The sequence below is a fragment of the Centroberyx affinis genome, unplaced genomic scaffold (assembly GCF_046629955.1).
Source record: "Centroberyx affinis isolate AG114_WGS23_722 - 3 ecotype Tasmania unplaced genomic scaffold, CSIRO-AGI_Caff_v1 ptg002588l_1, whole genome shotgun sequence".
Lineage (NCBI taxonomy): Eukaryota > Metazoa > Chordata > Actinopteri > Beryciformes > Berycidae > Centroberyx > Centroberyx affinis.
The window spans coordinates 61460-75278 of NW_027280793.1; the positions used below are offsets into that span (position 1 = coordinate 61460).

General features: G+C 44.3%; 2 protein-coding genes across 2 annotated transcripts; one reads left to right on the forward strand and one right to left on the reverse strand.

The window, feature by feature from the left end:
- The first annotated feature begins 404 nt into the window (after positions 1 to 404).
- Positions 405 to 6909, forward strand: LOC139656956 (tumor necrosis factor ligand superfamily member 10-like). The gene is made up of 6 exons (XM_071534608.1): positions 405 to 518; positions 1696 to 1839; positions 2527 to 2572; positions 2738 to 2854; positions 5094 to 5338; positions 5470 to 6909. Exons 1-6 carry the CDS (start codon positions 405 to 407, stop codon positions 5677 to 5679), a joined length of 876 nt encoding a protein of 291 aa, XP_071390709.1. The 3' UTR covers positions 5680 to 6909.
- A 207-nt stretch (positions 6910 to 7116) lies between these two features.
- Positions 7117 to 12569, reverse strand: LOC139656954 (E3 ubiquitin-protein ligase MSL2-like). The gene is made up of 3 exons (XM_071534606.1): positions 11606 to 12569; positions 9637 to 11054; positions 7117 to 9195 (listed from the first exon to the last, which is right to left on the reverse strand). The coding sequence occupies exons 1-3, from the start codon at positions 11745 to 11747 to the stop codon at positions 8893 to 8895; spliced, it is 1863 nt and encodes a 620-aa protein (XP_071390707.1). The 5' UTR covers positions 11748 to 12569; the 3' UTR covers positions 7117 to 8892.
- Between the last annotated feature and the right edge of the window lie 1250 nt (positions 12570 to 13819).

The window sequence follows — 13819 nt, forward strand, 5'->3', positions numbered from 1 at the left end:
GTCGTTGATGTACGCTCAGCTGGTAATTACGGTATTTCAGACAGCACATGAACGCAGGGATAGACCACTTCGACTTTCCCAGTCATATTTTACCACTTTGTTAGGTCGTTCATACGCGCTCAACTTGTAGTTCCCATATTTCCGACAGCACCCGAAGGCAGCATAAAGTTGCATGTGCAGCATAAGCTCCCTGCTCACTTCTATCTAATAACAGTGACATCTTGAGGCTGCTCTCGCTCCATACCTCCCCTCTGCTCCACCTACCTACAAACTGTTGAACTTTTTTCTGCTCTTTCCCAAGCAGACATGCAGCAGAGCTTGAGCTGACTTGTCCTGTCTGCTGAACCTCTGGAAGTGTTTTGCCAGTTTTCGGGGTTGATCGTGTGTGTATACAGACACTGATAATGGCCATCTCCATTTCTCTGCAGTGTCTGGGGCTCATCATACTGGCAGCAATCCTCCTGCAGACCATCGCGGTGGCCGTCAGCTTTATGTACTTCAACAAAGTCCTGAACACGGTAAGAAATGCCTTCGTCTTGCCCTTAATCCTGCATTTGTGAAGCAGTGGAGAAATAGGTCAAATTAGCTGGGAAAGGCGACTTTTGACCCGGAATACACTTTTGTCTTGATGAGGAATACAACTTCCCTTACGAAAAAGAGCTATAAACTAATCTGTAGTGATCTAAAACCATGGCAGTACATTTATACAGATGTCATAGCAAATGTACAAGTCCCCCAAGTACAAGTGCAATATTATGGGAGATACAATACCTATGTAGAGCTATAATATGGACAGTATAAATTCACTGTTGAGTACCTCAGATACTAACGAGTTCCAATTGGAATATTATAGGAATAGTGATACCATAGGAGATAAATAGCCTAATACCATAAAGTGCGATAAGGTCAACACACTAATGAATGCCATGGAAACCCTATAAGTTCCTATAAAAAATATTATAGGAATAATATTTTAGCCATTAGAGAGTCGTTATAGAGATGTTGGAGTTATGGCATTGCTAATGAGGGGTGCAAGTCCCAACTCTCCAGGAATTTCGGTCATTATAACGCCGGACAATATGATAGGATAAGATAGGAGAAAGTTGGAATAGTAGGCAACTTAAAACAATAGCAGGAAATCAGACTAGTTAGGAGTCAGGGGTTGTAGCAGCCTAAACAGCACATTTCAGACTTCTACAGACATTATCACAGGAAGGCAAAGGCACTAAAACATCTTTATAAAGCTGATAGGTCCGGTCCTGAGCTCTGATTGGCTGAGTCACATTGTAAAACACCCGATAAACCGCACACCTGTGACCGCATCACAGTTAATATTAATGCGCTAACTGAAAGTCACCACTCTACTGGTACTGTGTGTTGCCTAGCAACCACTGTTAAAGCACTATATTGCTTGGAGGAAAAATAGCACGTATTTGTATTTAATTATCATTTCACTATTCTAGTTTAAACAATAAAAGATAAAATACAAAAAAGATTGATGACTTGATGCTTTAGTGGCTAAAAATGGCTAAAAAGGTTTCCACTCACTTCACATTATTAAAGTCACAGTAAAGTCATTGAAGTCACATAAAAATCACAGTAAAGCACAGCCTCTCTAGCTTGTTACTTTGTGTTTTTAGTTGTTTTTTTTTTTTTTTTTAATAACTTCTTCTCTTTCTTCTTGCGTATTGTCAGATGCAGGAGAGTTTTTCCCGGAGCAGCGTGTCCTGTCTGATGAACACAAACCTGCGCTCCGGGTTCAAAGATGCAGCAGAGCAGGACAAGAAGAGCGACCCCTGCTGGCAAGTCACGCAGCAGCTCCACTACCGCATAGAGAAGGTTTTTGTTTTATTTGAATTTCATTTATTTAATCCTTGTTCGTTCAGCCATTTGTTTATTTGGCCGTTCGTTAATTTGTCTATATATCATGCGTGATATCTCAGACGCAATGACCAGATTTTAATGAAACCTGGGGGAATGATGCATCTCACCATTGCGTTCCAGCATTTTCAAAAAAATACACTTATTAACTCAACGGAGGCACTCCACCATTCATTAATTTGTTCGTCCATATGTCACATGTGATATCTCAAACACCACTCATTGTATTTTGATGTAAGGTCAACACAAAGTGACAGAAAATGCATCATTTGTGGGGGGTGACATGTTTACTGTTGACTTCTTCAGTATTGTTGCTATTTTATATTGTTCGATGTTCTGACAACCGTTTCTAATAGAATAAATAAGTGATGTTTTATGTGTGTTAACATTAGTTGGTCTCAATAGGATTCATAAAAATGCTTGATTTCATTTCAGAACAGTTTGATACTGTGAGCACATTTCAGTGCTGAATTTCCTGAGAATTTGTGAAGTGATATTTACCCAAAAGGCAAAGTAACTTCAGCTGCATAGAGAATGTACTGTCACCTGCCAGGCCGTTCACTCTCTCTCACTCTCTCTTCCTCTCTCTTTCTCTCTCTCTCTCTCTCTCTCTCTCTCTCTCTCTCTCTCTCTCTCTCTCTTCAGATGATGGCCGACAGGTTCCAGAAGGAGATGTCCACAGCTATGAGAAGTAAGAACAATGGCTGCATTGATTATACCAATTATCAGTAATAGGCCTAAGTGACTGTATGACTTTTTCCTCTAAAAATGTCAGAAATGGGCATGTGTTTCTTAGTATCTCAGTTTCTCCTTCTCTCTAATCTATCTATCTATCCATCCATCTATGCTTTAACAGATAAGTTGACAGGAGTGCTACCTATCCTGACCCCTGAGGTCCGCGGCGTGCCTCTTCCTAAAGTTGCTGCCCATGTGACTGGCATCGCCTCCTCCAGAGAGCCTCCAGCGGCAGAGGGTGAGCATCACAAACATTTTCGGTTTGCCAAAACATGCAGGGCAGCCATAGCTGTAGAGGCTTTTTTACTGTAACTTCAGTACATGAAAGAGTGCACTGGCTTTCTTTTCTTCAGAACACTCTCTTTCAAACTCCAGTCAGCACTTTTTTTTTTTGGAGTATAAAGCGAGGACGCGCTCTGGTATCCTCTTTCAACTTTAAGATCAGGCAGTATTGATTACTGTCTAATCTTTTTGTGCAGTCTACAAAAGGATCTACAGTAAATGGGGTAGGCAGCACCCACGCCCCTCCCAATAAGTCCTGCAAGTTGAAAAAGTCGCTTATATTCAGTCCTCTTCTGGTAGAAATGCTATCTTTTGTCCTGGAAACCATGATCGACGCCTACAACTACAGGAACTGTGATTGTCATGACACCGATTCACACGCCTCGAACACCAGGATCTCAAAGCGCTGGGTGTGTGAAGCCGGCCAGGTGAAGTTAGCGCCGTGTTGCTTCTCTCAAACCTAACCAGCCAGTTGAGCTCAGAGAGGGACAGAGGTGAGGAATGTGCTTCGAGGCCCGGAGGCTTCTCAGATTCAGCAAAGTCTTCATACCTGCAGTGTGTGTCTGCCGGGACGCGCAGATGTGCAGCCAGTTTGTTCCTCTCACACCCTGCAGTAGCCAGAAGCAGCTGCTCAGTGTCTCGGTTACTCTTAGTCCGGAAATTGAACATGAATACACACAATTTGTAGCAGTATCAGCTGTATGGCCGTCCTCACCTAATGCAATTTCCATATTTTCTTTGTTTATCAGGGCTTGAAGGCTCTTGATTCTATCACCAAATTTGGGGAAATACACGCTTCTGATAGGGAAGAAATAGCATCTCATCTTATTCTGACTGCAGTGATGATTTGACTACAAAGATGTTTATGTCTTTCTTGCCATGAATTTTATGACGACATTTTTCAGTTGCCAAGTTATGGTCTCTGTCGTGGTGTGCTTTGTTAAGGTGATAATCCACAAGCAAATAGGCCCCTTTCATGTCGTCATGGTAACAGCTTTCATGTTGAGAAACCGGTGCATCACAGCTTTCTGTGGTAACTTTCTTTTTGTGATTTATTGACCAACCAATCCAACAAAAGACAACAAAACAACAAAATTGTAATGGTCACTAGCACTAGATACATAATGTAATAATGTTATGCAAATGAGGTGATGACTTCCAAGACATGACAGCAGACGAGGAGAAACTGAAGCTAAAACTCACCTTCATAATCGAAGAGGGAACTTTAGGTGAATAACTTGAAAACAGGTCAGCAAGTCTTTGTACTTCACCAATGTTACTTTTGGGCAGGTTCTGGAGCGATTTAGTGAAGGCCATAACTGGCAACATGAAGTTGTAATGCACCTGTTTCTCAATGCAGAAGCTGTTACCATGACGATGTGAAAAGGGCATATTTTGGTGATAATCACAGACATTTATTTGCAGATTATTCTTTTAAGTATTTTCTATGTATGTTTTTTACTGAGACGAGGTATTCTGCTGTATTGTGATTTTTTCCAGAGATTTTCTAGCAGCTGAGTTTAAGGTTTATTTTGATTTCTTCAAGCCAGTTTCAAATACATCTGGTTTTATTCTCTTTATGAATTTGGTTGTCGTTTGGGAATTTTTTTTGTGGGTCTTGTGTGTCTGGGAAGTTGCTCCAGTTGGTCAGTCTTTCTCTCTCTCTCTTTCCACACACACCCATCTCTCTGGATGGCTGGATCTCATCTGTCCCTTTTGATGCTGTTTAACACGAGGGTGATGTCACTGAACTTGAAAGCATTGCAGAAAGAAATATAGATTTCTCTGACTGCACCACATGCAGCTGAATCTTTGGTACTATTTTGCTGTATTGAAAAGGCCCTTGTTGGGCAACTGCTGGTCTGTGAACACATCTGTAAGCATTATACAGACTGAAAGTTTCTTTAACATTTGTATTTAATTTGAATAGCACTGAGCATTGTCTAACATTGACACATTTTTGGCTTTCTATCAAATAAGCAAGCGCTGTTTTTGACAGACAGCTCTTTGGCTTTGTATCTGGGCAGCTCCAGTCTAAACTAGCCATAGTTTATAGTTAAAACTCAATAACATACTCCGCCCTGTAATCTCAAATGTCTTAGCTTGCATCAGACTGAATGGCCTTAACTTCCTCTGTGTGTGTGTGCATGTTTTTGATTGTGCGTGTGTTTATACGTGTTCATGTGCCGGTGCAGGTTCGCGGAGCAGCAGGGGGTATCTGGGTGAGCGTATCGCCGCGTGGGAGGGCCAGAGGGGGCTGTCCTTCCTGCAGAACATGGAGCTGAGGGGAGGGGAGCTGCTGGTGCCCCGGGCCGGCCTCTACTACATCTACGCCCAGACCTACTTCAGACTCCCCTCCACCGGAGAGACAGAGGGCGAGACAGAGGGAGAGACGAGGGAGGAGGAGGGAGCACAGCTTGTCCAGTACATCTACAAGAAGGTGAGGCGTCTTTCTGGGGGGAAGTGATGCATTCACAATTAGGATTTATCAGTTCATCTTCAAATGCGCATCCAATGTACTGCCTTGATGATGAAGTTTTGATCAGGTTGGTGTTGTGGTCTGGCCCGTAGATGAGTTCTTACCCGGTGCCCATCCTGCTGATGAAGTCATCTCGGAGCACCTGCTGGCCTCGGGGTCAGGAGCCGGGCCTCTTCTCCCTGCACCAGGCCGGCACCGCCCACCTGCAGCCCGCCGACCGCCTCTTCATCACCGTTAGCAACGCCAGCACCATGGAGATGGATGGGAGGGCCAGCTACTTCGGGGCCTTCCTGGTGGGCTAAAGGGAGAACCTCGGGTAGAGGTGTCCTGGGCTGGCGCCTGACTGGAAATGGACATTGACAGAGAGGGAGACCCTAAGGTCAGGGGTTTGCTTGATAACGTGCTCGACCCATCCCTGTGGGGGCGGGGCTGGAGGGGACATATGGGACTGTGAGGGGTGGAAAGGAACTTCTTCAGGACCATAGAGACATGACCGAACTGAGCTGCAGTAGCAGACTCACTGTCACCCAACGTGGTGAGGAAGATGAGCCAGTTGGTGTGTATTTACTCCAGTTAAGTCAATTAATTGGTCACTTTAACCTCACACAGGATATGAATTCTGTATGGGAGACATCACAATCGAAATATCTGCTTTCAAGAATATATGATGGAGCGAACATGATTATTGCGGTGGATTCAGACTACGAGGCATGGATGGAATGCAGTACATGCAGATTAAGTGTTATGCAGTGATGTGTGAATGACTGGTATTGAGTCTCAGGGTGAGCTGTTTGGCCTGCAGGGGGTCTGAACAGTCAACAGTTAAGTTGCCGCCCCCAGGAAAAGACTGGTGTTGGACACATGACACTTAACGCCTCTTTTTCTTATCAAAAGCTTGTATCAAAAAAGTGCCACAAGACAAGATTTTATCAGGACTGTCTATGTGTCCAGATAATGTGAATCGAGCTTCTTTATGTTCATGTTTACAGCACTTTTGGTTGAATTTCCTCTTTGTGCAATGTCTTGAATGTGTTGTTTTATAGACATCATGACAGCTTTAAATAGAAGCACTGATCTACTATGAGTGAGCAGAGAATGAGTATGAATTTATTATGTGCTGTTGGTATTTGGGAGGTAAACACAAATGTATATTTCTATACAGAGATACTTATTGGATACCAGGCCTGATTTTTTTTAGTACAGTGCACAGATTCAGTTTCAAAATTACTTACTATTTCCAGGCCTTAATATATTGACGATTTTGGTTGGAGTTCACTATGATGAATGGAAATGATGGCTAGGCAAAATGGCCGGCTACACCACACACTCTACCGCTTATTTTTCAGAATCCTCTCAGGATTATTCCTCATTGAATCATTATGTCGGTGTACAGCGATATAAAATGGGTAGTCCAATATTTTTCCACATTTTTCTTGACTTTGTGCAATTCCAAAACTTTATGATCTGTAAATCACCACATTTAATTTTCCATTTTTCCCAACCTGCACAGGAATGAATCCTATCTACTACAATCACAACTATCTATCAATTTGCTTGGTAATGGTTAATAATTTGAAATAAATGTAACTCAACTGCAGCTGGTGTTGAGCCAAACTGTGTCTAAACTGTGTGCCCACCAGCCACTTAAAGAAACATGAAGTCAGATATCCCAATACACAAAAAGACACATAACTGAAAAAGTAAAAAACTATCATTTAATTCATGTTGTATTACATGTTTCCATATTGTGGCAGTGAACGTTTCAGCAATAACAAGTCTCTCCTGAAACAAGGAGCTTAGTTTTTACATAAAAAAAAACAATACCAAAAACTAATTAGGGTTCAAGTAATGCCCAAAAGAAATACATACTGATTCACACACACACACACACACACACACACACACACAGACAGGCAGGTAGATCGTATTTGCTAATCATACCGTAAATCCACCCACTACTTCCTGGTCTATGAATGGAGAGGCAAGGTGTTTGTTTGGTCAGTCCTCTGTCCTCCAATCTGTTTTTGGTCGCCGTGACAGGACTGACAAACATGTTGTAGATACAGCTGAGACAGTAAACACAAACATGGACAATACACACCCTCTTGAGTTATACAAGGGCTTCAAGGTGCTTTAACCAAAACACAGACATCCAAAAGAAAACATGGTGCCAAATCTCAAACACTCAGTATCAAAAATAGTCTCCGAGTTGGTCTCTGATCAGTTGGGACACTACAACTGGGGAAAAACTGGACACGCAGAGGATATTTTGTCTTGATAATGACAACCTATGGCTTCAGTTTATCCACACACACACACACATATACACTGTCACATACAATCCCATAAGCAAAACATAACGGTGTAGTATTTTTGAAGACCGACAATTATAGACTATAAATGGCAATACTGTAAACAACTGTGTGTGTGTGCACGAGAGTTGGAAGGCTCCTTGCTATGGGTTCAGCCCGTGGTGCTGCTATTGCTATGGTAACCAAGAAAGGTTCCTGTGGTGATTTGGCCAATCAATCAGACTAAGTGCTTATATCCCACCATCCACCCCCCCAACTGACATTACAGTAAATCCTAGCAGGCCCACACACACACACACAAACTGCGGAGCCAGTCAAGTGCTCTGACATTATCACGTGGCCTATACAGCGCCTGCATCAGTCAAGTTCATTAAGACAATTCATTAGCTGTTGACAGTACTTGGATTGAGTGAGTGAGAGCCCAAAAGAGAGAGAGAGAGAAATATATATATATATATATATATCTAGATATATATAGAGAGAGAGAGAGAGAGAGAGAGAGAGAGAGAGAGAGAGAGAAGGCATACAGTCTGGTCTGATACAGATCTCCACAGATTAGTCATGAGATTCATTCACAATAAAAGTGTGAGTACATACAAGATTAAGGATTAGTAAGGATCTTCCTGATAACAATGCACTTCTTAATCAAAACATACATGGAATAATACTTAAATGATGGAGAACGCTATGACAGTTGACTGAGATATGATGATGCAGATATTGTCTTCATTACGCACCAAATATTATCCAAAACTTACATACATACATACATACATACATACATACATACAAACACACACACATCCATAATCGTGCACTCACACTAACAAACACAAAATCTGGAGTGGGTTCCTATTGCCTCTCATGTGTGTAGTCTATAAACAAGAAGCACCTCTGAAATACAGAACAGCCTGGGAACCAATTTCATGTGTTTTACTACAGACAGGCAACAACACACACCAGCACCCAGGCACAATACAGGAGGCTTTGGCACGCCCATGCTAGTCATACTACTCAGCATTCTCCAACACAGACCAGGGCAGATTACAACAGAACAGGACAGACCCATAGCTGCCTTAGATTGCCTCTCTTCTGGAAGAGAGGTACAGGTCATTTGACAGACACACTGATCAGTTGTCACATTCAACCAGCACCAAGCTGTCTGTATCATCCCCCAATCAGGGGATCAGGAGTCCCAGCCTCTCATCCAATCAGCAGCTCCAGGCTGTCCTCATAGGTGGGTTCTTGTGGGGGGCTTGGGGACAGGAAGGCCGTGGCCACGGGGGCTCCTGTTGCAGTGGCAACATTGAGGAGGGTGTTACCGTGGATGCTGGTGGTTGCCGGGTTGCGGAGGGCTGCGGCTGCCGTGATGCTGGTGAGGTTGATGCCAAGTGTAAGCCGTGTCTGCTCCAAGGCTTTCTCTGGTACAGCGAAGGCCTCCAACTTCTTCTCACCATTTGCCATGTAGGAGTTCTGGCACCCACGGCAGATACAATCCAAGCACGCCTGGGAACGACACCAGTAACCAATCAGATTCAATCGAGGAAACTGAAGTTTTATTCAAAACTGTTTGCTTTGCGCTAATGTCACAGCTCTTACAATGCAAAATACATTTGATTTCATCACAAGTCACTTTAAGATTAAAGTTAGGACTAATGAACTGGTGCATTGCATGGTAGTGCATGACTACAGTCAATTTATCAGACAGCAGGTATGTGATGGTGGGCTAAGATACTTGGGCATGTTTTTTGAGAAAATGTAGTCGGGAAATCCTGCCTTCAGTAGTGATTTTAGTATTTTTGGCAAATACAGTGAAATCATTGTGATAACAGTGGACTCTACGGACCATATATATATTTACTACTGACAAAAATTGACAAAATTGCCCATTTGCATTGCTTCATAATGCTTCTAGTGTATGATGGGCTTTAAGGTCTCGGGTCTCACCTTGCGGTTGGAGTAGCAGGGGCAGCGCTGCCCCCGGCAGGTCAGCACAGAGGGGTTCTGGGTAGCCCTGCCACACTTGCAGCCCTTCTTCTCCACAGGCTTCTTATATGGGGGCTTGGCAGGCGTGGGGGGCACCAGGCAGCCGGACAGCAGCCGCTGGTCTTTGCTGCGGTCCTTGGTCTTGGAGCCTCCACTGCGGGCCTTGGCATGGGGCTTCTTGAGACCCTGGTCTACGTGCTTCCTGGCTCCCTTACTGTGGTTGGGCGCAGGGCGGCTGGGCTTTGGAGGTGCCCCATTGGAGAGGGTTGAGTATGTGTGTGCTGGTACAGTTGAGGAGGGTGTGGGCGGTTGTGTGTGCAGTGTGTTAAAGGGGGTAGGAGTGTGTAAATGTGAGGTGGAGCCCTGCAGGATGGAGGCGATGGGGAGGGGTTTCACCCTTTCCCTGTCGCTCTCTGAACGAGATCGCTTGCGGTTAAGGCGGACTGGTGGGGGCTTAGGGGCTGGAGGAGGATCGAAGCAGGATGTGTGTATGTGAGCACCATGGCTTGCGACTGTGTTAGTCCTGTCTGTCTGAATCTGAGTGTAGTTGTGTGCCGTGTCAAGCTGTATGTACATTTGAGTGTGTGCTCTGTCCGTGGGTATGTGTGTGTGAGTGTGCGTCCTGTCTGGCTGTGTGTGAGGAGAGTCTCTACTGGGCTGGAGGGGATCCAAAGTCTGTAACACCTCCTCCACGCTGAGGAGCAACACCTCCCCCTCCTCCAGCTCCCTGCTGCTAGATTCCCCATCCCTGAGTGAGCACACAGTGCCTGGAGTTGGGGCTAAAGGTCCGGAGGCTAGACTCAGTTCCAGTCCACCACAACCAGCATCGGACACAGAGAGACCCGCATGTGGCTGATCCTCTACCAGCTCACATACCTCCAGCTCTGGGGAAGAGGGAGCCAGGTCGTCCAGCATCGCCGTTCCATTGCATTCCTGCGGTCCGTTGGAACAGGGGGGGTTAGAGGAAGACCTCTGGGGATCGGCTGACAGTTCTGCAGGAACAGGTGGTGCTTCTGTGGGGGTGAGGGACTCTGGGGCAGAGGGGTTCACCTCCTCCTCTGCTGGGCTTGGCTCCTCTATCTCTGTCTCCATCTCCTCTTGGTGTGACATTAGCACCTCTTCTAGCAAGGCCAAAACCTCTGGAGACCCTCCCACCTGGCTGCTGATTGGCTGCAGCAATGCGGAATGAGTAACATACAGGCAGAGCCTCCTATAGCACTGAACCAGTAAGGAGAGCTGTTTGTTCTCCTGAAAGCAGGCATAGTCCTTACACCAGCTGCATGCTGGCTTCATCTGCATCTTCTGGCCTTTACAGCCCAAGCAAACATAATGCTGACACTCTGAATTTGTGGGGGCAATGGGGTCCTGGAGCAGTTTACCTGAGACAAAAACAAGAGAAAGCTGTTAATCCATCTGTTCATCCACTGTCAGGTTAGCAGGTTAGCTATGTGGCACAATTTATTGGCTGCCAGTTCTGCTCCACCTGACTGGAACCATAACTGTCTCATCCCTGGGTCACTTCAAACTGATGACTACACTTGCCTCTGAAGAGACAGCTATCAATATTGCCAGATACACTGCAAGCTCTGTGTCAATATTCAACTCGCTGAGTTAAGTGAATAAGTAGGATACACATGTCTCTGCAGCAGGTACGACAGGAGAGTCATCTGTCTTCTCGTCAGGAGAGTGAACAACAACAGGAGGCCAGCTGCTGCTCAGCCTCGGTTGCCAAGGAGACCACGGTACTGAACATCATGTCAAATCGCGTCAACGGACATACACCGTTGTACTGACTTGACACATATGTCAATGTGTATAGTATGAAACATGAGTTTACCTTAGTTATGACAAAGTGGCTGGCGGTATAAATCCATGATAATCATTTAACCAGATGGACAAAAAGCATGGCAGTGAATGAATGTATGCTTACCACAGACAAGGCATGCGAGGGACTGTCGAAAGAAGGGCAGTAGCTTGTACATCTCTGCAAAGGTCTGGGGCTGCCGCGGGTCACACTGCAGCACGGCCCGACTGGCGGACACGTACAGAGCGGTTGCATTGACGGGGTTCATATCGGTACTCCGTAGCCTCTGGGAGACCAGGCCCGGGAAAAATCCAGCACTGAGACAGAGCGAGCCAGGTCCCAGGGTGGATGGAGAGAAACTGGCGTGGCTAAATCCAGTCACGGAGCAGAATCAGTCACCCGTTTATGTCAATGAAGACAGATAAATAAATAATCAACTAGAACGAGCATGATGAAACGTTATCACTAACGTTAAACGCGCAAAACGTTAGCTTAACAGGTAGCTAGCTGACGTTAGCATCATCGGTTCGTTCACGTCACTCTTCACCAACGTTTTATCCGATCACAATTAAAGTTATTATTAGCGTGGACAAGACCCTCGGTTGCCTAGTTAGTCACATTATCCCAAACGTTACCCTAACATCAAATTAAATGATCAAACGACCCATGATCAAAAGGTTATCCAGCTAGCGTTAGCTTACGAAATCAATCAAACGTTTCGCAGGAAAGATAGTCGGTGTAAGCTATCTAGCTTATTCAGCATCTAAAACCGTCTCATTGTCGATGCCTGGTATAATAACGAGCTGCTGCTGAGAAAGCAAAATATCGTTAGTTATTAGATCCCACGCGCGCACTCGATGTAAACAAAGCTAGCCAGCTAAGGTTAGCGTTGCTAGCCAAATTAGCTAGCGAGATGTTGAACCGTAGCACTAAAGCCCCGAGGCCGTCTTATACCACACGCGTCGGAGTGAAATGTAAGCTGTAAATTGCAACCCTGCGTTTTTGATACGTTTTGCTATAATACTTGGTGAACGTTGGCCGAAACATAGCTAGCTAGCCGTTTACAAAGGCATCAATCATTTGATTTTCCACTTTTCCTCATCAACCCCTCGACAGCTCAAGATCACGCGAGATCTCCATCAGTTACCCTGGTTACCGTATGTACTACGGAGCTTGACAGGATGCGTTCTGTTCCAGACACGGATCCTTCCTTGCTTGTACCCTCGTTCACTTGTCATAACAATTCTGTATGAATCTGGCCTAAGAGACACAAAAGTGTCGTGCTCGGACGGACTTCCATAAACAGAAATCAGATTTTTTTATTACTCTTAAAGAGAAAAACAGCAAATTATAAGACAAGAGGCTGAGAAGTGGGTTATTGGGCAATTTTGGCATAGGTCTACAGTTTCCAACAGCAAATAAGGTGTATTGGTCTAAGGCTGGAACAATGAGTCTTTCTATTTCTTAAACGGAAGAGAAGGCTGATTGCTGCCATTTGATTTCCTCGTAAACTACCTGACATGGTTTATATGGAGTTTCCATGGAGCGGCATGTAAAGAGGACAGATTAGACCCCCAAATTCAAGATATGGCTCGTAGTAGACCATCCGGCCCTGGCGATTTGTCTTTTGTAGAGATTTAACACAATTATGCAATTCTTTTAATCCTAAAGGGACATCAAGCATCTCTCTGAGAATAAATTGCATTGATAAAGACTTTGCTTTCACTCTCCTTCAACTTCAGGGAGAAAAGCCACTTATTCACAGGATGAATTCAGCTTTAAAGGGGGTACAGTTTTGTATGGAAGTCCATTTCCGCCAGTGTGATGAAAAAAAAGACCCTGTAAGTCATTATAATGAGAAACTTTCTCATAATAATGACTTAGTATCTCTAAATAATAATGCCTTAGTATCTCAAAATAATGAGAAACTTTCTCAAAATAATGACTTAGTATCTCATAATGAGAAACTTTCTCAAAGATACTAACTCATTTTGAGATACTAAGTCATTATTCTGAGATACTAACTCATTATTTTGAGAAAGTTTCTCATTATTTTGAGATACTAACTCATTATTTTGAGAAAGTTTCTCATTATGATGACTTACAGGACCGTTTTTTTCATCACACTGGCGGAAATGGGCTTCCATAGCATTCGCTTGTATTCTCCCTTTAAGAGAATAGTTCACACGTATTGGGAAATGTAGTTTATTTCAGTGACATTCAGATTACAGACCACGAACTAGACGAGAACTTGATTGCTGTCCAAGTCCCGCCCTCGCTACGAGTTCCTTCTTTCTGATTGGCTGTAGGAGGTCGCGCCCCTTTCGCCATTGGCCTACA